Source organism: Drosophila obscura, unplaced genomic scaffold, assembly GCF_018151105.1.
Source record: "Drosophila obscura isolate BZ-5 IFL unplaced genomic scaffold, ASM1815110v1 contig_139, whole genome shotgun sequence".
In the NCBI taxonomy this organism is placed as follows: domain Eukaryota; kingdom Metazoa; phylum Arthropoda; class Insecta; order Diptera; family Drosophilidae; genus Drosophila; species Drosophila obscura.
The window spans coordinates 585,124-612,902 of NW_024542723.1; the positions used below are offsets into that span (position 1 = coordinate 585,124).

Sequence of the window (27,779 nt, forward strand, 5' to 3'; positions counted from 1 at the left end):
TCCGTGGTCAGTCGTCGTTTTCGTCAGTCGTAAATAAAATCAGTCGTACTTAAATCAGTTGTCTTTCGCTTATAAAAACATATCTAACAAAGCTGTATCCATTACTTATATATCTCTTTAATAAACATACATTTAAATACAACCTTTCACATGTATCTGCAAAACCCTTCAGAGTCTGTTGAAAGTCAGTTTTCAATGGGGGGAGTATATCGCGTTTCTCAGCCCGGTATTTAGTCGTAAAATCTTTAGGTAATAATTAGTGGAGCAGCCTAACGTAAATCATCTTTATTTTTTATTATTTGCACTGTTCACTGTAAATAACCATTGTATCCGCATATGCTTGCGCACGGCAGCGGCCGTTCTTTCGTCTATCTATCCCGTCTTCTTCGTTCCTGCACTTTTCTCGCGCTCTAGCTAACGTGCGATCTCAGCTTATCAGCAGCCCAAGCTGCACTTATGCTCTCTTTCTATCGCTTTCTCTCGCTCTCTTCTAAAATGCTTTCATAGGGCACGGGCAATTCGGTCTGTCTTCCCTGTTTTTAGTCTGGTATTGATCTTCATAACCTTCGTATCTATCGCATAACTTTATTATATCGGTCATACTAACGCCTACTTTACCTTAACAATACGAAATAAATTGTAGAACATTACAAATTGCAACGCTAGACTTTTTCTTAATAATATTTCAGTTTCAACGGCTTTTAAAAACTCTTAATAGCCAAATAATTATCATCTGTGATAAATGCACAATGGCGCACAAACGCGCATTGGAAGCTCTTGATAGAACCTTAAAAGATCTACTCAATGACTTGAGAATTTTTGGTGGCACAATGATTTGACTATCTGGCGATTTTCCCCAAACACTGCCAGTCATTCCAAGATCAACTGCTGCCGATGAAATAAACGCTTGCCTCAAATCATCAAATATGTGGTTCTATGTAAAGAAACTTAAACTGGTAGCAAACATGAGAGTTGCATTGTTAAACGACCCATCTGCTGTAGATTTCGCCAAGCAATAGCTGACTATCGGTAATGGCAGTGTTCCTGTCGACGAAACGAGCAGATTGATTTCATTTCCTTGGATTTTTTGTAATTTAGTCTCATCGAAAGACGAGCTTATCAACAAAGTATGCCCAAACATCAGAATCAAATCGTTTGTACCCTGCAATTATTCAAATCTATCGACTGTGTAATAAACAAAGATGGTAGATCTGGTAAATATGGGCATTCTCTACGATACTGCGTTTTTAGTTTTATCGTATCTTTAAAAATGTGCCTGCCACAGATTTTCGTCTTTTGTATGGGCGGAAGGGGCGGGGCGAAATTTTGAAATACACTTGTAGCAGTGTGATATCACATAGTCTGGAAACCAAATTTGGTTGCCCTAGCTCTTATAGTCTCTGAGATCTAGGCGCTCAACAAGACGGACAGACAGACAGACATGACTATATCGACTCGGCTATTGATGCTGATCAAGAATATATATACTTTATGGGGTCGGAAACGTTTCCTTCTCTGCGTTACACACATCCACTTTTACCACAAATCTAATATACCCCTTAACTCTTTTTTGAGTACGGGTATAATTAAACAATAAAGAGTGACGACAGTATAAACATCGCGTCCGCCTCGGATGTCATGTCGTCGAGTGGCGCTCCAGTTGGTGAAGTTGTGGCTAGTGCTGATCCAGCTACTAGCCGAATTGCATTCTTGACCCTCAAGACAAGGGCCATCTTCGACCGACTACTAATGCTACTAATTAGACGTCGAAAAGTTTCGAGGCTTGGACGTGTATGATCTGAAAGGCTTTCTGGATCTGTTGGATAAATTGGAGTTTTTATGTCGCTCACGACCGATTGGAGATGCGGGATTTTCAAGCTACTACTAGCGACTTGCCAGGCAGTTCGGTACTGCCTTGCTAAAAGTGAAAACCCTTCTGCAACGTGAGTTAGTCAAGCACTCAAAGACCACGCATTGTTCCACTTTTCGGATGGATCCCAGCGAATCGCAATCCATAATGTATATGGCCAATCGATCGCGCTAGTTACCGCCTCCGCGGTTACGTCACCGTCACCCCCACCCAAACCTCCGCGGACATTGTCTTACTGAACTATGTCGTTCAACCCAGACATTGGCCGCGTCAGCAGAATCCGCCACGTCCGCCACGAGCTGCTATCCAGAGATTCCGAGGAAAACGTACTCGCAACCGAACATTCGACGAGGAGCTGACTCGGCGGCTTCACAACATAAATAAAACGACACTCAGATTTTGACACACAAGCGAGTCGGATCATTTATTGAACTAAAAATCAAACCAACTATAGAATATCAAGGAAACACTTCCAGGACAAACCAACAACTCTATCTACTCCACCATCAGGACTGGTAATTGGCGCAGCCGGTTTTCAAGAACCAAGGATCGCTCATGGACAAGATGCTCACCAGTTGTACCCTAATTATAACGATGTAACTAAATGAGGTGAGTACTCAGTGGCAATGTTAGGAGAAATAGTGAGAGTGCAAAACAAATAAATTATAACAATACCCAAAAGTGTGACAAGCAGAAATGAAAAAGAAAACTAAAAAAAAACGAGAAGGAACGTGTGAGTCGCTTCTGGGGACGCGACTCTACTTATACCCGTACTCAGTCAGTATATACATTTTTGAGCATGATTTCTTAGAATTTTAGAATTAAAAAAAAAATTTTACATTTTACATTTTTTTGCTACATTTGTTATCTACATCTCATCTACAATGTCTATTCTACATCTAACATGTAGATTGTACATGTACCATTTAGATTCTACATCTCCTCCGCTAGGGGTTGCTCGCGCACTGAACGCGGCAGAGTGTGCGAGCGAGAAGGAAAATGAGTTGCGTTGTCTGGAACGGGAGGGGGAGGGGAAGCAACTGAAAATGAATTTCTTCATTCTGGCTATAATTTTGATCCGATCTAATTCAGATTCGGCAATCTCGTAGATATGGGCATTGTCTACGATACTGCGTTTTTAGTTGTATCGTATCTTTAAAACTGTGCCTGCCACAGATTTTCGTCCTTTGTGTGGGCGGAAGGGGGCGGGGCGAAATTTTGAAATACACTTGTAGCAGTGTGATATCACATGAGTCTGGAAACCAAATTTGGTTTCTCTAGCTCTTATAGTCTCTGAGATCCAGGCGCTCATCAAGACGGACGGACGGACAGACGGACATGGCTATATAGACTCGGCTATTGATGCTGATCAAGAATATATATACTTTATGGGGTCGGAAACGTTTCCTTCTCTGCGTTGCACACATCCACTTTTACCACAAATCTAATATACCCCTTAACTCTTTTTTGAGTACGGGTATAAAAAAAAATATATATACATTTATATAAAAAAAAAAACCCTACATAACAAATAATGAGAATACAATTGATAATTGAAAACGTAAAAGAATTATAGTGGCCAAGAAATCAAATTTTTTAATAAATACTGTGCGAACATCAAGTGCTGATTGTCGCTAGTGCAGAATATAAAATCAATTAAAAGTATATATTTGCAGACATAAAGTGCAACAAAAATTTAATACCCTGCGTTACTGTGCGAATATCAAGTGCTGATCATCGCTGGTGCAGAGAATTAAATCAATTAAAAGTATATATTTGCAGACATAGAGTGCAACAAAAATTTAATACCCTGCGTTACTGTGCGAATATCAAGTGCTGATCATCGCTAGTGCAGACAATTAAATCAATTAAAAGTATATATTTGCAGACATAAATTGCAAAAAAAATTTAATACCCTGCGTTACTGTGCGAATATCAAGTGCTGATCATCGCTAGTGCAGACAATTAAATCAATTAAAAGTATATATTTGCAGACATAAAGTGCAACAAAAATTTAATACCCTGCGTTACTGTGCGAATATCAAGTGCTGATCATCGCTAGTGCAGACAAGTAAATCAATTAGAAATATATATTTGCAGACATAAATTGCAACAAAATTAATCAATTAAAAAAGTATACATTTTGCAGACATAAATTACAATAAAATTTCAATACCCTGTGTTACTGTGCGAACATCAAGTGCTGATCATCGCCAGTACAAAATATAAAATCAATTAAAATCACATATTTTTGCAAACACAAATTGCAACGAAAATTTTTAATTTACTATGTTACGGTGCGAACATCAAATACTGATCATCGCTAGTGCAGAATATAAAACCAATTAAAATTACATACCGTACAAACACAAATTGCAATGAAATTCTTGATACCCTGTGTCATTGTGCAAACAACAAGTACTATTCGTCACAATTGAAGAATATAAAATAAAACAATTCACATACAAATAGCTTTGCAACAAAGTAATATATTGTAGCACTGTGCGGGTATCAGGTTCCAATCATCGCAAGAATGTAAACAAAATTCTAGGTCCCCATACGAGCATCAAGTACCGATCACCATCAGGGCTTGGGAGAACGGAACTTCTCAGCTGTATATGTAGCAAGAGTCGTTCATTGAAATAAACAAATACAATGTCCGAGAAGGCTTACAGAATTTGCGTGCCTTGCAGTTACCAGTCGTTGCCAGTATCAAGAAGGGCAGCGGTCTTTGTATATAAAACCGCCTCACAACTATAGGAATCTCCTCACTCACTCTGGCTCACTGATTAGTACTGTATATGAAATTGAAACCACAGCTACCGAGTGGGCGGCCAAATAAACAAAAAGGAAAGGGGGAAAATTATGAGTTTTGCTTTGTATATAAGTACTTCTCAACGAATGTAATAAAAATAAAAACAACACAACAAGTTCTCCTTGGTTTCTTTTTTCATTCGAACACACACAAAACAGAACTGCAGTAAATAAACTTTTATCGCAAACAACCATAAGTCTCATATTGCCTAGAATTGCCACTGGGTCCACATATTATAAACGTTTATTATACACACACATACACTAATCAAAACCGTCTTACAGACTGAGATAAACGAAGAGTAAAGAAAAACCACAAATACAACAAACAACAAAATAATTTTAAGAATACCAAAATAAGTACACTACACACAAAAACACCATACCATTATTTTACACGAATATATATATATATTTAAGAAAACCTAAGCACTTAACTTGAATAAGAATTAAAGCATCTTGATATCACCACACATAGAACCCAAGAAAACATACCGCAACATATAAAATCTTTCTGCAAATGTCCAGAAAAACTCTAGTGGACAAGACTAAGTCCAGATTAGGCCTTCGTAGTAGTACCAGCTTACCAGAAATTAGGGAGGAAGAACCCCTTCGAACACAAACGCAAGTAGCCATGGACTCCGGTAACGGATCTGGGTTATCAAGGAATGTTAGTCCTGCAATTAGCGGACTAAACAATATAGAAAGTGCTAGCACCTCATTAAACACCTCTATCAACACAACTCTTAACCCAACAGACATTCCGGCATTCGTTAAACAATTACCTACCTTCGAAGGAGTCCAGGGAACCCTGGAAAAATTCATAGTAAGCGTAGAAGAGATAATCATGCTCATTAGGGGAACCGACCAGACACAATACGGACAACTACTTTTGAGAACACTTAGGAACAAGATAATAGGGAAAGCGGACCAAACATTGAATATCCTGGGTACCAGACTAGAGTGGGATCACATCAAAGAGAATTTAAATCGCATGTATGCATGCAAAAAGACAGAGCCAATGCTCATTCGCGAAATCCAAACTCTCCCAGAGGGCTTATCCATAAATAAACTCTTCTTCGACATCACCAGAATTAGAAGTCAGCTTCTGAATCTGCCTGCTCACACCGACAACCAAGGGGCAAGCCCAGTGTCGGAGAAACGCCTTTATGATAGCATTTGCCTAAATGCTTTCTTAATCGGTCTTCGCTACCCCCTTAGAACGATAATTAGGGCCAGAAAACCAGGTACAATAGAGGTAGCTTACGAATGGTGTCAAGCCGAACAGAGCTTCTATTACCAGGGACTAAACAGGGAGCAGAGCTCTAACTTTAATGCGAACAGAAACAGACCCTCCCGACTTACCAACAGACAGCCAGATATTCCGGAAAGAAAATAGGAGAAACAAAATAACACCTCGCTTTAGTAAGCATAAGGTATTAAAAGATAACGGAATAACACTGCACACTATAAAAGGACAGAAAATACACAAACAAAAAATTAGGAGACTCACGAAAATACCGAATACTACATAAATCACACACCCTTCTCGTGGTTACTTATACAAAACCTATTTTTTACAGGCTAACAATAGGGCACGGACAACGACTCATATTCGACATACTGGACAAGGACCAACCACTAATAAAAGTGAATTTAGGACCAGCTAGGGTAGTAGACTCCTTTAGAATTATAAACCACATTATTCACCTAGACGACTACGAAGTCGCAGCGTACAAAATCAATGAGGTTATTAACAATTTACCAAACAGTGAGGAGTTCAAAGACCTAAAAATAACCTTACAAAAAAAATTAGACCAAGTCGCTCAAAGAATAAATACCTTGATCCCACCAAACAACAGATCTAGGAGAGCATTAATTAACGGACTGGGTAACATCGTAAAAATAATAACTGGAAATTTAGACGCCGATGATAAAGTACGAATAAACAAAGATTTGGCAAATTTGCAGGAAAACTTAAATTCAAACACGGCATTCCAAAAAGAAACACTAATTAGATTTCAGAACATTACAAACCATATTAACAAAGAGCAAGAAACCATTAATAACTTCATGAATACTTATCAAAATAAAATTTTTAAAGAACTTGATTCCGAACAACGGGATATACAACTCATCCAGTACGTGGATAGAATAAATTACAATATAGATATACTTTATAACCATATAAATAATATAGCAGAAAGTCTACTTTTTACTAAACTTAAGATAATTCCGAAATATATACTAAATCCAAACGAAATCGGGAAAATAAAGCAAGCCTTAATAGACCAAGATATCGAAATAAAACTCGATCACGAAATTTATAACATACTGTCACTAGATTCTGTTACCATAAATAAGACACTAATATTCAAGATTAAAATTCCAATCTTTTCTCAAAGAAAATATAAGTTGTATCACCTCATACCTCTACCGGTAAACATAACAAAATATTTACAAATACCCCAATTCATTATTAAAAATAACTCGGAAATTAGAAGTATAAACACTCCCTGTATTAAACTAAGTAAAACTTATGTTTGCGAAGCCCCAGTACTCCCAACAAACCTTGCTTGTCTCCAAAACCTTTTCAACAACCAAAAAGCAACATGCGACACGTTAAACGGAGGCCATCAACCACAAATCTTTGTACCAAAAAAAGGACTGCTATTAATACTGAACGTGGAAAATTTAAATATCACGTCGGACTGTCTGCCTGGAAAAATATTTAGCGGATCGATGCTTATACATTACGAAAATTGCTCGATTACCGCAAACGGTACGAAATACGTAGACGCAGCTACAACTGTAACCGACATAATTGATGTTAACCTTCCTCACATAAAAAACCTTACAACAGTCCCCGCAGCCGAACACCTAAACCTTCAAAACCTGCATATGAAAAATCTAGAGGTCACCCAAATAAGGAACCAAGCCACCACCCACCTGACAATCGTATACGTATTAATAGCAACCTTACTAATTGTCACAATCGTCGCATGGATCGCGAAGAAAAAAACAATCATCTTCGCACCCCCCACCATGGAACATGTTGTCACTCCGGCCATACCCTCGCTATGGCCATCGTTCCAAGTTAAGGGGGGAGGAGTTACCGCCTCCGCGGTTACGTCACCGTCACCCCCACCCAAACCTCCGCGGACATTGTCTTACTGAACTATGTCGTTCAACCCAGACATTGGCCGCGTCAGCAGAATCCGCCACGTCCGCCACGAGCTGCTATCCAGAGATTCCGAGGAAAACGTACTCGCAACCGAACATTTGACGAGGAGCTGACTCGGCGGCTTCACAACATATACATATACATATTGTACACTAGACCTAAGATTTGTAGCCTTCAAGTGAAGAGGCATAAGAATAAAACGACACTCAGATTTTGACACACAAGCGAGTCGGATCATTTATTGAACTAAAAATCAAACCAACTATAGAATATCAAGGAAACACTTCCAGGACAAACCAACAACTCTATCTACTCCACCATCAGGACTGGTAATTCGCTTGTCGCAGCTGCAGCTGCCCTAGTTTAGCGGAACCTATACCGAGTGGTCAAGCTTCTATTCAATGTTCACTGCTGTGATTGATAGTGAAGCTGATCTGACTTGTATCGAGAAGCTGCAACATTTGCGATCATGTTTGAGCGGCCCTGCATTGGAAACGTATGATCTAGAGCTTGTTGCCAGCGGCTGCTCCGAACAACGCCTTTTATTAATTTAATGCCGTCAGATTGTTCGTTTCGCACACTGTGCATCGGGGAGAGTATAAATGAATAAAAAAAATGTAAAATTCTTCATTTTGGCTATGATATAATCTCAAGGATAGAGAATTTTAAATTTTCCAAATTGCAGATGCCATAGAGGGCGCAGGGCTAAATTTTGAAATAGACTTATAGCAGATTGATAAAACAGAAGTCTGAAATCTGAAGTCCAAATTTGGTTACTCTAGCTCTTATAGTCTCTGAGAACTAGGCGATCATCGGAATGAATAGATATGATATTGATGCTGATCAAGAATATATGTATACAGATTTCAGTAAAGCTTTTGATTCTGTTAATCATACTTTACTGATCCATAAACTCTCTTTATTAGGTTTTCCCACAAATCTTGTAAATTGGATATCATCGTACTTGTCGAATCGCACACAGCGTGTGTTGTTTAACAATGTCTTGTCGAATGTTGTCAAAGTAACCTCTGGAGTTCCTCAAGGAAGTCATTTAGGTCCGCTTCTTTTCAATTTGTTTGTGAACGACCTGCCCCAAGTTATTTTGCACTCAGTTACTTTAATGTATGCTGATGACGTTAAAATTTGTTTTTCCTTCTCCGACTGGTACTTGCATACTCGCCTACAACTTGACCTTGATGAATTAAGCATTTGGTGTTCAAATAACCTACTTTTCTTGAACCATTCTAAGTGCAAACTTATGACTTTTCACCGCCGTGCACCACATTTGGTCTCCTATTCTCTAGGACACCATGTCCTGGATCGAATCTCCACATCAAATGACTTAGGAGTCCTTTTCGATCACAAGCTATGTTTTAATAGCCATATTGCTTCAACTGTTAACAAAGCTAAGGGAGTTCTAGCGTTTATTAAGCGTTGGTCAAAAGAGTTTGACGATCCGTATATAACTAAAGCACTGTACGTCTCGTTGGTTTGCCCGATATTGGAGTATTGTTCTTGTGTGTGGAGTCCACAATACAAGGAGCAACAAATTATTATTGAATCCGTTCAAAAACAATTTTTAATATTCGCCCTTAGACATCTAAACTGGGACTCTGACAGACTCCTTCCACCATACCTATCTAGGCTAAAACTACTGAATCTACCCTCTTTACACCATCGCAGAATTTGCAATGGCGTGGTATTCATGCATAAGCTCATTCTCGGGATTGTGAACTCCCAAACGCTTTTGGGACGAATCGATTTTTCGGTTCCCTCCAGACCAACACGTACCTTCCGCCCCATCCGATTATACATATGTAGATCTAATTACTCCCAGCATGAACCTTTCCTGGTTTTATGCAATAATTATAATTACTTGTACCATTTAATATCCCCCGAATTATCCCTTGAAAAAATTATATTTAACATTTATCATTACCTTAGTTTAGAAAATGTGTAAATTGTATCTTTCCTTTCTGTCTTGTACATATATAATTAGTTTGTTTTTTTTTTTTACTTTTTATTCCTATTCCATAATTAGCAGATAATTGTTAATTGAAATAAATAAATAAATAAATAAAAATATACTTTATGGGGGAAACGTTTCCTGCTGTGAGTAACACACAACCACTTCCACCACAAAAAATTTAAAATTTAATTCTATTAGTATATCAATTATATTACTTATGTCAGGAAAACGTACCTTTTGATCCATGAACAACGTTAGGAAAAAAACCATCGTTGTTTAGTTTCATATTTTCTAAGCTAGAAGTTGATTCGTCATTATTAGTATCTTTCGAATGAATGGAGCAAGTAGTGTCATCAATATTTTCGCCCAATTTGGTTTCATTACTTCTAAAATTCTTTATTATCTGGGCTCGTCCACGACCGACGGATATGTCTATGTTTCGAATAGTTTTTAATAAATCGCTTCCAATGCTATCTTTAGGAAGTCGATGAAATTCTCCACTTGAAGCAGAGTGATCAATGTCTAACCCGCTGTCATTTTCATGATCTTCACTCGAGGAAGAAATTTCCGAAGAACGAGTATTTTTATTAAATAAATTAAGCAAATTTCCTCGACCTGACATATTCTGAAAAATATAAAAAAACACATATAAACCACATATTTGATATAGTAAGCGGTAAAGAGGCATGCGAAAAAAACGAGGGGGAAGGTTGTGAGCCGCGGTTTAAACCGTGTCTCTACTTTTATACCTGGTACTCAGTTAGTATACATATATATTAGGCTGGGCCAAAAAATTTATTTTACTTTTTTTTAATTTTTTAGAGGTTGCTACCGAATTTTAAAAATATATTAAGTTCCTGACCCTCCTGATATTTACCAATCGTTAATGCATTAACAGTAAGTCCCCGATGTTCCCTTTGTTGTGGCTATATTGAATTCATACAAAAATACTTTACAATGTGCTCATTTTAGTTCTATGCTAAAAATATGGCGTCGACTTTCGAGTCATGGAACTTTTTAACGATTTGCTTCAGCAAAACACTTGTTTGGTTAATCGGTCAGACGAACGACAAGCTAAATTCAACAGTTCTTCCATCAATCCAAGAAGCCTTAAAGTGCTTTTTTTTCTATAAGCTAGAGAAAAAGGAAACCAAAAATGTTTCGGCAGATATTGCATCTCGAGAAATTCTGCTGATTTGGGAAAAAGCAAGCATTGCCACACGCAAATTTCAACACGTGAAGGAAAAGCTTTTGAAATTCGTCAGAGAATGGGAAGCACTCAGAAAAAATAAAGAAAATAAAGCCAAGCAAAATGCAGCATTTAAAAAAAAAGAATCGGCATGGCAAGAAAAAATCGCAGCTCTGTTTGATGTCGCACACGCTAATGCTTTAAGCATTCTAACTATATAAGGGGATAAAAACTTTCTAATTTCGCAGAGGCAAAATCGACGGGGGAAAATTGGTACCCTCGATACAAAATATTGTACTAAAATATCTAAAAAACTATAGAGATAGAAAAAAGGGTGAACAATTTACAACACCCAGAAAAAATGCGTATTCAACATGAAACAAATTTATGCACTCTTGACTCCTCTTTTTCGTCGGAGTCAACTAATACCTCCGAAGAAAATCGTCACGGATCATCACCGCTACGTACACGACCCAAAGTCACAAGAATTAAAATTGTAAGCGATCGACTAGCTGTTAGCCTTGATGTTGCCAAGTTGAGTAACAGAAAAGCGGCTGTCGTTTTAACTTCGACTCTTAAAAGCGCTGGATGCGATCCATCTCAATATACCGTGAGTACAAATACTATTCGTCGTCAACGAATGTTATATAGAGAAAAATTGGGGAAATGCTTGAAAGCTAAATTTGAAGCAGAATATCTATTGACTGTTCACTGGGACGGAAAAATGATAGAAGACATAAGCGGTGACAAAGTAGTCGATAGACTACCTATTTTAGTTTTCGGACAGCTAATCGATCAACTCCTTGCGGTCCCAAAACAGCTGTGGATCGGGAGAATCGGCTGCTGAATCTGTTTTTGAAACAATATCTTCTTGGGACTAAAACGAAAAGATAAGGTGTATGTGTTTTGATACAACAGCATGTAATACAGAGCTTAAAAATGGAGCTTGCATTCTGCTTAAAAAAAAAATTAAAGAAGGAATTATTATGGCTGGCCTGTCATCATCATATTTCGTCATCATATTTTGGAAATTTTACTTCAAGTGGTAGTTGATACATCTCTGGGGCCATCCTCTGGACTAGAGATGGGCATGGACTGTAATTCTCCGACACGACCCAACACGACACGAAAATTAAAATTTTCAACACGCACTAAAAAATTTCCGAACACGGTCCAACACGAAATATTATACGTTTTTTTTTAATACCTTTATTAACATCGATTTTAATTACATATACGTTTTTATTAACATATTCTTGTATAAAAATAACAATTTATCAAGATTAGAGCTTAATAAACGTGTACGGCGTTAATTTATTATTTGTCCAGAGGTAGAAAACACCCTCTCGCTTGTAGCTGAGCTGGCTGGAATATTTAATATTTTTCTAGCTAAAAGTTATAACGCTTTGCATTATTTGCATTCTTCCAAAATTGTAGTACATTTGTATCCGGCAAATTTGTGTTCGTCGTGTTTTTTCGTGCCAATTTTGCTCTGAACGAACACGCACGCCCATGGACAAAATTTAATTTTTCAACACGCACACGCGGGCGCCCATCGTGTCACGACGTGACACGAAGAAAACACAGTCCATGCCCACCTCTACTCTGGACCTCATATTACAATCTTTAAAAAATTTAAAAGTTTTTGGAAAAATATAAAGAGAAATGCCTATAAATCTGTTCTTTCTGATTCATCGCTATGTAATCTCTTTAAGGATTACTCAGATCAAATCATTAACTTTTCAAAGCAACAAATATTGTTGTATCAAACAAGAAATGATTACAAACAACTACTATACGTCATTATTATTTTTTTGGGAGGCACGCCTGAAAAATATTTATCGATTAAAGCTCCTGCTGGCTTACATCGCGCTCGTTGGATGGCGAAAGCCATTTATTACTTGAAAATATTTATATTCAGGGATCAATTTACAATATCAAAAAGAAAACTGAAAAGTATTAAAGATATTTGCACATTTGTTGTTCTTATCTATGCAAAGCACTGGTTTAAAGCACCGTCAGCATCTTCGGCACCAGGAAACGACTTGCAACTTATAAAAGATCTCAAACAGTATGAAAATATCAACTTAAATATAGCAACCGTGGCATTAAAAAAATATTACGTCACCTTTGGTATTTATCCGAAGAGCTAGTTGGGCTGGCTTTTTTCGATGAAGGTATAACATTGGATACGAAAAGGAAAATGGTGAATGCATTAAATAAAGACGGATCGAAGGATTGTCCGAAACGTCCAACAATGCTGATTGAATCAGTTCTCGAAAAAAACCTTGAAGACTTTGTTACACGCAACACGTACCGTTTTTTTAAACTGACTGGAATGTCATCGGAGTTTTTGGAAAAAGACGTTGATATGTGGCATTGCGATGAAACTTATAACTATAATAAAGCGGTAGCTTGCAGCATACGAGTAGTGAACGATATTACGGAGCGCGGAGTAGCCCTAATGGAGGAATACAACAAATTACATACCAACAATGAAGAACAAAAACAGTATCTTTTACTGTTAGTTAACGAGTTTCGCAAAAACTATATAAATACTAATAAAAATACCTTACTAAAAATATGAATATTAAAAATGTATATTTAATAAAAATATGAAATTTTCTTTTCGTGGTAGCAACCCTTAAATATTAAACTACAAATTTGACAAAAATTGTATAATTTTATTTAATAACAAAGAACAGAATTGGGGGGTGTCCCCTTGAAAAAACAAAAAAAAAATTGTTTAGTCCAATTTTGGCCCAGCCTAATATAAATGTACACTTGCGAAAAAAAATAAAAATAATAAAATAATAATAATAATAAAATAAAAAAAATAATAAAAAATAAAAATAACACATTTTTGTTCTTTATAAAGGAGTAGGTCCAATATATTGGATAAAAAACATTATGGATCAGCACGTGTACGTGAATATCATGGAGACAGTAATGCTTTGCAGAATATGAAATACCGCTCGTATGGGCCAAACAACGGGCCGAAACCAGCCTAAGGGCGCACGCACACACTAGCTGAAAGCGGAGCTGAATCATCTTGCTGATAAAAACAAACATGCTTGATCATTGGGCGAGCTTTCAGATCAGCTAAGCAGCAATGTGCGCACTTGCACTGAAGCCGTGTGTTTGATTTTTTCGGCTCCGCTTTCAGCTAGTGTGTGCGTGCGCCCTAAGTGTGTTGGGTTCCTGGCGATCCCGACAGCCGCCTCAATCTAACTTTTGGGTCTTTCAACAGGACAATGACCCCAAACACACCAGCAAGAAAGCAAAGGAATGGTTCAGGGCAAACCTTGTGAACGTTTTGGAGTGGCCTGATCATTCGCCTGACCTTTGGTCCGACGTCAAGAAGGCAGCTGCTGCTTCTAAGTCAACCACAATCGGATCACTTTGAGAAGAAATTGGTCCAAAATGACCCTACAACGATACCTGGACTTAGTTGATTCCATGCCAAAACGCTGCGAAGCAGTTATTTCCAATAAAGGACACTGTACGAAATATTAAATGATAAATATAGATTTAGTATTATTAGTTCAAAATTTTCAACTAATGAACTCGTTACTTAGTGGTTATTTTAAATTTGAAGTGCATTTTTGAAAAGTGCTATTCTTTTTTTCGCCTAATTTGATCAATTACAATATAGTTCCTTAAATAACTTACAAACGTAAAAAAACGAGAAGGAACGTGTGAGTCGCTTCTGGGGACGCGACTCTACTTATACCCGTACTCAGTCAGTATATACATTTTTGAGCTTGGGATTTTTTAGAATTTTAGAATTAAAAAAAAATTTTACATTTAGCATTTTTACATATACATATACAATGTATATTCTACATCTAACATGTAGATTGTACATGTACCATTTAGATTAGAGGCCGGCAGCGACGTATGCACTGTGCATAGGAAAAAATTTCGGGCAGCGCAGTCGGCACACGTACAGCGTAAAGACTTTGTGTGGTTTCGTTATTCTGCCTGATGGCGTAGCGGCAGAGAAAATTCTGCTCTGCTGACGTCGCGGCAGAGAAACATTCGTGTGCCCTATGCACAATTCTTCGGCTTTCGCAGCGGCAGAGAAATAAGTAACGTATTTGATTTCGTGTCTGTTGTTTTCGCACACAAACGCACCAAAAAAATGTGTGAGTCTGTGTGCAGACCCCTGATTTAAATTCAACATCTCCTCCGCTAGGGGTTGCTCGCGCACTGAACGCGGCGAGTGTGCGAGCGAGAAGGAAAATGAGTAGCGTGGTCGTTGGCAGGAGGGGGCAGGGGAAGCAACTGAAAATTCATTTATTCATTCTGGCTATAATTATGATCCGATCTGATTTAGATTCGGCAATCTGGTAGATACTGCGTTTTTAGTTTTAGCGTATCTTTAAAATTGTGGCTGCCACAGATTTTCGTCCTTTGTGGGGGCGGAAGGGCGGGGCGAAATTTTGAAATACACTTGTAGCAGTGTGATATCACATGAGTCTGGAAACCAAATTTGGTTGCCCTAGCGCTAATACTCTCTGAGATCCAAGCGTCAAACAAGACGGACGGACAGACAGACATGGCTCTATCGACTCCACTTTTACCACAAATTTAATATACCCCTTAACTCCTTTTTGAGTACGGGTATAAAAAGATGATATTTTTTTTATTCCCATGTTTGTAAGTCTCCCATTTCTAAATTAAATTTGGCAATTATTTAAAAATTGCTTGTGGTGGTGGTGCTATTATTTTTTTCACAGCTGTATGTGACTGGGGTATATGAAGGAATAGCACAGTCTAGCTGAAGGTTTCAGAGCTGCATTCCCCATAACACTCTCGCTCTCTCTCTCTGCAGCGTTTTGCCTCCATTTTTGAATGTACAGTCAGTCGCTGAGAATCGTAGACGAAGCGTTGACATTTTGTGTTCGATCACATTGAGTGCAAACCGTCAAACATTATTTCCATAAACCATGTAACCTTTTTATATCAATACAAGCGACCGAAGCTCGAAAAATCGCGATTTAAGTATTTTTGTATAAAATCACCAGGCCGTGTTCAAAATTGAGCCCCGTCTACGCAGCCGTACACAGATTCGTCCGTTGAGCAACAACGTCCGTGCTCTCTTCGAGGATCTGAAGCTGGCGAATGAGTGCTTACATCAGCCGACGACCATCTCGCTCATCTTGGGGGCCGATTCATACCCGAAGGTTATCCAACCTGGCTTTCTCGCCAGCGGCCTCCCCGTGGCTCAAAGCACGGTATTCGGATGGATCGTGTCCGGTGCGTTCATGCAGTCATATAGGGTCTTTGCACTCCTGCAAGGGGGGTGAAACTCACCACGCTCCCGCTCTCGCTGCCGACAGCCGACGGCAGCTTACCTTTACTTTTACTTTTTTACTCTAATTCGCTTCTACAACCATAAGCAAACGGCAGGCTTCTTTGCACGCGACCACGAATAAACACTGAAATATATGTATGGAAGAACTTGGGACCCTGCAGTCTTTATCTTGGGACCTTATCTTTGGGCCCCCCTGAGACGCGCTTCTGCTAAAACAGTGGATATTTATGCAAAAACTGAAACAAAACATATGCTGTTTCTCAGATTAAATCAGACGAATCTTCAATCCGAGGAATCTATTCATTTGCGAGATGCCGTTGTGAATGACGATAATACAAAAAACGTTGGAAAGCTTACGATTTTGCCATCTTCACACATAGGTAGTCCACGTCACATGCAGGAATATGCTCAAGATGCCATGTAATATGTTCGCTATGATGGCCATCCAGACGTATTCAGTGCTGCTGTTAGTTTTTGGACAATCGGCGCGGATAGGCATGAAATCACAGCCCGTGTTTTCAGACAAAAGCTCAAGTCACTGATGGATTTCATTGTGAAAAAGGAGTATTTGGATCTATGCGGCGCTGGATATATTCAGTAGAATGTCAGTAGAAAGGATTGCCACATGCGCACATAATATTCTGGGTCAGGATTAATCACTACAGGATTATTAGACGATGTTATATGCGCTGAGATTCATCAAGAACATGATCCATGAACCATGCGGTACACTCAATCCGAGTTCACGTAGACGGGAAATGTTCCAAGCGATATCCTCGAGCATTTGCAGCCAACACAGTAACAGGAGACGATGAATATCTTTTGAATAGGAGATGTTCAACTGAAGATGGCGGGACTTCAGCAACTTTACACATGCGAATTGGTGAAGTTGAGGTAGACAATCGTGGAGTGATTCCATATGGGCAGTTCCTATCTGGCATTCGTACGACAAGACAAAATGTTGAAAAAAATACTCAAAAAGCCGAAATTTGGAATAAATATCCTTGTTGAAAATGAATTGGTTAAGCCTATATTCAGCAGCCCTATAACACTACCGACAATCGCCCCAAGGTCCAAACCGCTTTTCTGATGATGGGGAAAAAGAGATTATGGAGGCAGCAGAAAAGCTGGAAGCCGACCCACCCTACACGGGGAACTGAAAGAAATAAAACGCAGAAGTAACCCAACACTGTGATTCACCGCTGGGAAGCATGAACAAAAGAGCGGTATAAGAAATTGACTTTGAAAACCAGGAAAAGTCAATGTGAGGTGCGTAGGCGTCGTTAAGTACGCTCATTAAAACTAGGAGAGACTGGAGGTAAAACGTACCAAACCTAAAAATGGAAAAAAACCTGAAGCGGCGGGCCCAACTCCAGGGAACAAGCAAACGAACAGGGTTGTACTTTGGTACGACGCCCGCCCATGGCGCCCCGCCCGTTTGTTCATAACGCGCCAAACGCACCTAACCATCGCTATCAAGTCGAATCGTAAACCAAACCATGCCGCACTGTGTCCTAGCTGTCTCCAACTACCCCCTTAAACTCCACGAAAACTAAATCCCTAAAAAAATATCTCAAACCATTCTAAGCCCCAATCTAGAAATCGTTGTCCTTGAGGAAAAATCGTGTTGACTAGTGTAATCGAACTTACGGTTTTAAAGATATAGCTAAAATATGACATTAAATTGTTGTATAAAACAGAAGTAGTTTTCGAGGTTGTGGTACCAAATGGCAAAACTCTGCGAATTGGGTAGGTCTATCTGTATATACATTTTTTGTGCATGTATATGAAATGCACTGCTCGTCGTCAGGTTAGCAAACCCCTCGCTTTTGTAATTTTGACTCAATTCTATCCAAACGAACAGAGATAATAATTTAAATTGTTGTTTATAGCACATTTAATTCTTAGTTGAATACAACAAAAAATTTTGTTTCTACTTATTTTAATATTTTTTTAGAATTTTTTTCGTGAGACAAGTAAATTCATTTTTATACCCGTACTCAAAAAAGAGTTAAGGGGTATATTAGATTTGTGGTAAAAGTGGATGTGTGAAACGCAGAGAAGGAAACGTTTCCGACCCCATAAAGTATATATATTCTTGATCAGCATCAATAGCCGAGTCGATAGAGTCATATCTATCTGACCGTCCGTCCGTCTTGTTTGTCGCCTGGATCTCAGAGACTAAAATCAAATTTTGTTTCCAGACTAATGTGATATCACACTGCTACAAGTGTATTTCAAAATTTCGTCCCGCCCCCTTCTGCCACACAAAGAGCGAAAATCTGTGGCAAGCACATTTTTAAAGATACGATAAAACTGAAATGTTGCTTCCCCCGCCTCCTTCAGCAAGACCAGCGCTACTCATTCTCTTTCTCGCTCGCACACTGCCTCGTTATGTACGAGCACCCCCTACCGGAGGAGATTTAGAATCTAAATGGTGCATGTACAATCTACATGTTAGATGTAGAATATACATAGTAGATGTAGATAAAAGATGTAGCAGAAAATGTAAATTTTTTTTTCAATTCTAAAAAATCATAATCTCAAAAATGTATATACTGACTGACTGACTGATACAAGAAAGGTTCCACTTATGCACCAAAAAAATATAGTCATGATGCTAACTCTTGCTAAAATTCATAAAGACTGGGCAGGATGCGACGGAGAGAAAAAATGGAGAATTATTTTGTGCAGCAACGAAACAAAAATAAATTTATTTAGGAATGATTGTGAAAGGAATGTACGACGCCATAACGGAAAGGAATTTGATCCACGTTTCACCAAAAAAAACCTGTCAAACCTGAAGGTTGCAATATAACATTATGGGGCTGCTTCTCCTGGTAAGGCGTAGGTCCACTTTTCCAGACAACGAACAGAATAAACGCTGAGGAATATAAATTCAGTTAACAAATTTGTATCTTAACACGTGAAATGTACCTATTATTTTGATCCGTCTGACATCGACTCTAAAGATCTGACATAATCCTATACTATAAAAAAATGTATATTAATGAAAAAAAAATACTTAAAGAATAAGTGGGATTTAATTCTAATTTTCAAATATCTAATACAACCGTTTTCTGTTATGATAAAGTTTACGTAGATGTGTGTACCTATTATTATGATCATATGTGTATAACACTACCCGAAACCATTTCGCGGCTTCGAACCATACAAACTTTTTTGAATAGATTTAGGGCTTTAAACATGCTTAGTGATAATTTTTTTTTCTCTGTGAAAACTTTTTTTTAAGAATTTTTGAAAACGTATTTTTTGTAAAGCTTTTTTCAGAGTTAGCGCTCTATTTCATATAACTTAAGTATCTTACATTTGATTTTAATGAACTTTGCCATTCTGAAAAGCTAATTGATGCAGCAAAAAGTACTCACGGACTTCGAAGCCGCGTAAAACACTCAGAATGTCCATACGCTCTTATCCGGACAACTAAGGGCCATATTGTCCTATGCGTGGCCCCGTGAGGGCCGACCAGGATAACCTAACCTAACCTAGTGTAATGCTAGCATATAAATAAATGTATTTCCAAATGGATGGAAACTAGAGCATAACGACTCTATTTGGTGTTGTTGTTATTTATTTGCGACACGGAGTGGCAACATCTTTATTAAATTTGTAACTTTGACCGTGGAAGTGCAATTTTGCGAAGTGGTGAAAGTTTCGTGATTTAATGGACATGATGAAAAGCATAAAAGAAGAACAACCTAGCATGAAAGATCAATTAAATAGCCGAATTGATGGTCAGAAAAACCAAGTCACGTTGTTGGAAAAGCGATTGATGTACATGTGCAAAAATGAAATTAGATCTACATGTGAAACAATGGAGCAAGAAGAAGAGCGTACATTGGTACACCCTGGGCAACCAAATGAATTTCTGCACAAGCAAGACAACAGAGTGATTACGGCAGTCGGAAGTGCACATGATCTCGGCGCTACTGGAGGCGCACCCAATCCTGGCACTTCTGGAGGCGCACATGGTTTTGGTGATCCTGGAGGCGCACATGATCTCTGCGCTATTGGAGGCGCACAGAATCTCGGTGCCATTGGAGGCACAAATGGTTTCAGCGCTACAGAAGGAAGACATGGCTTTAGCATTGCTGGAGAAGCAGCTGGAAGTTAACCCTTTCGAAACATTGATGTCAACAGAAATATTGGTATGTACAGGTTTGCTGGTGGAGACAATTTGCATGGTGAAATTAATGGTAATTTGTAAAAATATCAGCACTCCCGAAATATAAACCCACGAAAATTGATAGACCGCAAGAGGCTACGATAAATACGATTAAGCCAAACACTCCAAAATTGTTGACTTTGAACTGGATAGAAAGTCACGCAAAAGATTTTTTGTCAATGTAATGCAACCTTCGCATTAGAACACCTGAAGCTGATAAAAATGGCTACGTATGACTGGGAACTCAGGACCTCAATTAGATCTACCCTTGCAGTCAGTAGATTTTGAGAAACTTACTAAAAAATACACACAGCTAAGAAATTTACCAATTAACGGATATACAGACGCTGATCCTATGGTTTTTATCGGAACTAATAATTGTCAGTTGATAGACAGCATGAAAAGTGTTTATTTAGATACAAATCTAATAGCAAGTAAAACGCCGTTGGGCTGTCTTGTGTTCGAATGCTCGAATGGAGACCAAAATATTGTATTAACACGATTTTCAGTGGTTTTATATGCATGTCTAAAAGAATACAGCTCAGAACAAGATATCCATGAGATGATAGCAGATTACTTCACAACAGAGAACTTTGGAGTAAAGATACCTATAAAACCATTGGAATCAACCATTTCGATGCAGCCGCGACGATCAGTTGTGTTTCCCTAAATACCTTGCTTTGAAAGAGACCTGATATAAACCGACCATTGACGACGATTCTTTTCAAATTTCGACAAGGGAAATTTGCAGGATGTGCTGATATAAAGGAAATGTTTTTACAAGTGCAAGTCCGAAAAGAGGACCAGGATTCTTTATGATTTCTTTGGAGACATGCAAATCGTGATGCTCAGGTTGAAACAAACAAGATGACTGTCCTTATTTTTGGGGCAGCATGCTCTCCTTGTGCCCAATACATAAAGAATATCAACGCACAAAATGCTGAAAGTTATAGGGAGAAAGTAACCGATGCCATTCAGACGAAGCATTGTGTAGATGACTTCGTTGCTAGTTTTGAATCCGAAGAAGAATCCTTTCAAATAAGTCAGGAAGTCAAGAGAGTGGGTACATAGGATTTGATCTCAGAGCTTTGTATCTTATTCCAAACGAATTCAGGAATTGCTAAATGACACGAAAGAACACGACTTGGTAGCACAAACCGTCAAAATGAGTAACGAATCAACAGACAAGATTTTAGGCATGTATTGGGATAGTAAGTCCGACAAGTTTGTATTCGATCTCAAGCTAAACCGTGTCGACAAGGAAATTGTAAAGGGAATGATATGCCCTACTAAGCGCCAACTACTAAGTCTAGTCATGTCTGTATTTGATCCCTTCAGAATGTTAGCGGACTTAATGATACACGGAAAAATCTTGATACAAGAGGACTGGAATACATTGGAATAACTTATTAAGGGAAAATTTATTTTCAAAATTTAAGATTTTGGTACTTTAGTTAGAACAAGTAAAACATTTTCAATTGGATAGATGCTATAAGCCAGAATTTTTGTCAACAAAGGATAACATAGAGTTGCATATTTTCGTTGATGCGAGCGAACAAGCTTTCGCAACCGTAGCATATTGGCGCATTACTTGTGGTGAAGATACGAAATTAATCTTTATTGCAGAAAAGACCAGGTGCGCTCCGTTGAAAATGTTATCAATTCCCAGGCTGGAGTTGCAAGCAGCAGTGTTGGGTACACGCATTAAAAAAATACCATTTTAGAGGGTCATGACGTGACTGTGGATAAAACGACACTATGGTCAGACTCGCGAACTGTCATTTCTTGGATTAGATCAGATCATCGACAGTTTACGCAGTTCATTGCCTATCGGGTCAGCGAAATACTGGAATCGATATCTGAGAATGATTGGCAATGTGAATTTTAACACAGCAGACAAGGCAACAAAGTCTAGCCATTGCCCAAAGTGCACTGTTGAAAGCGCATGAATAAGCGGTCCCGAATTCTCGATTGCTGAAAAGGATACCTGGCCAACGATGGTGTACAGTTCTTCCATACTATACTGAAAGGCGTAAAATCACAATGACTGTAAAAACTAACCAGTTTGTAGATTCTAGTCGATTCTCAAACTATATACGGTTGAAACGTATGATGGGATGGTGTTTGAGATTTTTGAACAAGATTCGGAAGGAGATTCAACATAGAGAAAAAGGAGAATTATACGCACTTGAACTAGTCCTTGCTGAATCTAAATTGTGTAAAATGGTACAAAATCAAGTATACGCAGATGAGGTGTCTGAATTACAAAACTCTGAAAAAGTTTCAAAGAGTAGTTCCATTTATACTCTCTCTCCAAAACTAAATACGTATGAAGTTTTAGTTGTCGCGGGGAGATTGGATTATGCCATTGCTATTCAAGAAACACAACGTCAACCAATAATATTGCCGCCACGACATACATAGCTTCACGGAACTTATAGTAAAATGGTATCATGAAATCTACCACCATCAAAACGACGAAACCATTATAAACGATATAAGATGCAAATTCTGGATGACAAGCCTACGAGAAGCGGTTGTTCGGGCAAAAGTTTTTTGCCAATATTGCAAAAATCATAGTGCCAAGCCAATCGTTCCTTTAATGGGTCAACTACCCAAGGCGAGAGTGACACCATATAAACGACCTTTCACCTTTGTGGGATTGGACTACTTTGGTCCGGTGAAGACGGAAGACAAGAAAAAAGATGGGTTGCACTCTTTACCTGTTTGACAATCAGAGCCATACACTTATAACGAGCTGCTGATTTGTCCACAGACGTACACTCATGGACAAAATAATAGGTGTGCTTTTTTTTTCTTTTTCAACTTTTAATTTCTAGTTCATGTCTTCTCTAATCTCAACCAATCAAAGTTTTTTCAAATCTTATATTAATTGTCTTTAAAGAAAAAGTAAAAACAGTTTCACAAATCCTTTAATTTACAATAAATTTAAATATTTCCCGAAATCGGTCAATTTTGGCTGGACACAATAATAGGTGTACGACGCAAAACATTAACCTGTAGCTTATTAAGATAACTATTTGGTTGCAGAAGGTAAGGTATTAGGAAAATATAACTAAATATAGACTTAGCAACCATTAAAATTGTATAAGATAGGCCGTGGTCGTCACTGCAGTGTGGAGGAGAGTAGGCTCATTCGACGACTCCGAGATGAGGGAAAAACTTATAAATCCATTGCCAGGTTAATGAAACGATCTCAAATCTTCGTAACCAATGCCATAAAACCAAAAAAAATAGGTGAAACTCGGGGAGCACCCAGAAAATCATCATCTAAGACCGACGATCGAATGGTTCAGTTGGTTAAACGCGACCCGTTCAAGTCCTCCAGTACGATTGCCAACGAAATTGGGAATATTGTATCATCACGGACCGTTCGGCGACGATTGGCAATAGCTAACCTACTAGGTAGGATTGCTCGCAGGGTTCCTTTGCTTAGTTCGGCAAATTTACAGATGAGGAAAAAATTTGCACTAGATCGTATAACCTGGTGGCAAAGAATTTGATCCCAGGTACACATGTAAAACTGTGAAACTTGGAGGTGGTAGCCTAATGGTATGGGGCTGCTTTTCATCGTATGGTGTTGGTCCGATTCATCGTATTGACGGAATATGGGACAGATTCGTATACAAAGATCTATTGGATACGGTGATGCTACCATATGCCGAGGATATTATGCCACTTTTATGGAAGTTCCAGCAGGATAATGACCCGAAGCACGCCTCTCGAGTAGTAAAGGATTGGTTCCGAGAGCAAAGTGTGGATGTTCTTGGGTGGCCAAGTCAATCCCCGGACCTAAATCCAATCGAGAATCTCTGGGGTGAACTCAAAAGAGAGGTCGGAAAGACTTTTTGACAAAATAAAAATCACCTTTGGGATATTGTCAAAAGAGGAGGTACAACATTCCAATTGGAACTTGTCGCAAGTTAATATCCTCCATGCCAAGACGAATGGAGAAATCTCTGCAAAATAATGGCGGATATACCGGGTATTAGCTGCCAGACACTCAATTTAATATAAAACAAGACCTAAAATAGTGAAATATCGATTTCATTTAAACATTTATCTTCGTACACCTATTATTGTGTCCAGCCAAAATTGACCGATTTCGGGAAATATTTAAATTTATTGTAAATTAAAGGATTTGTGAAACTGTTTTTACTTTTTCTTTAAAGACAATTAATATAAGATTTGAAAAAACTTTGATTGGTTGAGATTAGAGAAGACATGAACTAGAAATTAAAAGTTGAAAAAGAAAAAAAAAGCACACCTATTATTTTGTCCATGAGTGTATGTATTAGGAACTTCGTGAATAGAACAGGTGTTCCCGTAATAATACGATCAGATATGGAAGCAAATTTCGTCGGAGCGGGTAACAAATTAAAACAGGTTAAAAAATTTTTTGACTGGGAGTACATAAAATCGGAGATGTTAATAAAGGAATCGACTGGAAGTTCAATTGCCCTTCGAATCCCAGTTCAGGAGGATGAGGAGGAGCGCTTGGTGAGATCAACAAAACGAGTTCCGCGCTTAAAACTTAATGAGAAAGCACAACACGTTGAAACGCTAAGAAGTTTACTTATTGAGGCCGAAAATATAGTAGTCTACCCCTCACTCATCATAGATGATCTAGAGCCTCTAACGCCTTTGCTTGGAACGACCAATTCAACTCAAACACCAGATGTTAACAATTTTTGTCATCGTAAACAATACCACATTGCCCAGCAATTAAAGGATTAGCAATTAAAGGATCAGCAATTAAAGTCGATAGCATTCAGGGACCAAGCCGATCACCAATGGAGATGTAGTAATAATTTGCGAGGATAATCAATCTATAGGAAGTTGGAAAAGAGGAATCATAGTCAGCACGATTCCAGCTAAAGATGGCCATATTAGATTAGTAGAAGTTGAAACATCCACGGGCATTCTTAAACGTCCAGTATCAAAATTAGCAGTTTTGGATGTCTTAGGTAAAACTCCGGATTAGTCTTACGGTGGGCGGGAGGTTGCTGGTTCATTAAATATTCAGTTACTGATTCGAATTCAAATTTTAAATTTCAAACTGTCACCATGTTTCCACCCTTAAACTTATCAGCCTGCTATCGATATTTCTAAGAATCGAATAAAAATTGTCACGAAGTCGCGTCGGCGATCACTAAAAAGTAGAACGAAGATAAGAGTAAAAAGAAACGGCGGCACGACAACACAATTTAATAAATCCGACTTTATATTTCGTATAACTATAGTGTAATGCTTGCATATAAATAAATGTATTTTAGCCATATGACATTAGACTTAGCTAACTGAGTAGCTGGAAAAATAAAGATGTCCTTATGGTAAATGCATGCTGTCAGAGCTAGAGAACTATATGCGTCAAGCTGGCTGTCCAGTTGAGCTGGGATCAGCGCTGCAGCAGAAGTTATCAATAATTTTACTTTGTGGATACAATTTTGCTGGCTTGGTGTCTGTGTTCTGCTGGAAAACATCATTGTGTCAAGTAGTGCCTCAGTTGCTCTACTAAAAACCATTAGACGTGTAGTAGAGTAGAGTAGAGCAATAATGTTGCATTTTGTCTCTAGTGCTATTCCTCTCTTCGCAGCAAAATTGTCTTAGTCTAATGTCATATGGCTATTTCCAAGTGGATGGAAACTAGAGCATAATGCCCACTGCACACTGAGCCCATCCCGGGGGAACGGTGGGAATTTTAGAAAGATGGGAAACACCGGTTCACACTGACACCATTTACCATCCACCATCCATGAGAAACAGCCGATTCTCACAGTTGCGTGTGGTAAAAATTTGTTCATATTTATAATTAAAATGAATACACTACTCGACAAAATTGAACTTTTTATTTAGGCTGTGAACCAAAATTACTTTTTCTGATAGATTTCGGGATTTACAATTTTTTGTAGCACTTTATTATTTTTTTTTATGGTGTAAATGGTTTATGGTTTTTTCACTTTTGAGGTTTGGTTAAAGAATTTTATCTCCACCGTTTATCCATAGATTTTAATGAACAATACCTTAAACGACGCCTAATTAATGCGTCTATCTAAAACTAAAAATGTTGGCCAAGAATTATTTTTCTTTCGACTTTTCACGAGCTTTTAAAAAAAATCATGAAATTTGAAAACTTAATATCTTCCAGGCGTTAAGCTGCAGATACAAAGTGTCTGGGTACGATTTATAGTTGCACTTGTCATCTTTTCAGAACTGCAAATCTATGCAACCAGATATAAGATACTTAAGTTATGTGAAAAATAAAAGCACTACCTCTGAAAAAAAACAAAAAAAAAATACCAGGTTTTAAAAAATTCTTTCAAATAAAACTACACCATAAAAAAAAAACATAATTCGTTAAAAAATGTTTAACCCCGAAATCTATAAGAATCTATATTTTGGGCCACAGCCTAATTCTAGTGTTGACTAGTGATATAAATAACATTGCAATGGTTGTGAATGTGATTCAGCAGCAAAACATATTCTTGCAGAAGCTTATCATGTTGCAGGACATGGATGATGATAATGAGGCTAACATTGACGAGGAGAATTTATTGGAATGGATATCTGTTTTGAAACACTGAAGCGTGGTCATTTGTGACAGCTTCTACTTAATCCAATCAATGTTTTAAATACAAATACATTGTTGAGCAACTGAGCTTCTTCGGTAGCGTTGTTTTGCGATATGTTTATTAAGGAGACGATGATTGTTCAGTATATACGTATATGGTTTACAGATACAGAGTCGAAGGGATAGCGAAAGGTTCGAGTTAGGTTGATGACGAGAGCACGACGAGTCGGTTGGAGAGCTAGCTGGATTCAAGACGGTGTCAGATTGTGGGGGGGGTCGGTACAAGACGATGTCGGATTGAATAGCTCGATTCCAAGACGATGTGCAGTGCAAGAAGTGATTGCAAGATCAAGACTGACTTCAAAGGCAGTCGGGCAGAATTGCCCGTGCCCTAATACGAGCGAGAGACAGAGAGAGCGATAGATACTTTGTTTTTAGTTTTAGCGTATATTTTCGTCCTTTGTGGGGGCGGAAGGGCGGGGCGATATTTTGAAATACACTTGTAGCAGTTTGATCTCACATGAGTCTGGAAACCAAAATTTGGTTGCTCTAGCTTTTATAGTCTCTGAGATCCAAACGTCAAACAAGACGGACGGACGGATGGAGGGACAGACAGACATGGCTATATCGACTCGGCTATTGATGCTTATCAAGA

General features: G+C 38.3%; 1 protein-coding gene across 4 annotated transcripts in view; it reads right to left on the reverse strand.

Moving 5' to 3' along the window:
• The window catches only part of LOC111078897 (protein argonaute-3), a 150,753-nt gene that overhangs the window by 117,152 nt on the left and 5,822 nt on the right, over positions 1 to 27,779 (reverse strand). For 2 of the 4 annotated variants that reach the window (XM_041596114.1, XM_041596118.1), the window contains exons 1-2: positions 14,331 to 14,375; positions 10,072 to 10,462 (exon numbers count right to left, since the gene is read on the reverse strand). In XM_041596114.1, the coding sequence (XP_041452048.1) occupies positions 10,072 to 10,462; positions 14,331 to 14,360 (421 nt within the window). In that variant the 5' untranslated portion in view covers positions 14,361 to 14,375. Of the gene's footprint in view, positions 1 to 10,071; positions 10,463 to 14,330; positions 14,376 to 19,146; positions 19,183 to 27,779 lie in introns of those variants that run through there. The other 2 variants (XM_041596116.1, XM_041596117.1) reach the window with 2 other exon arrangements.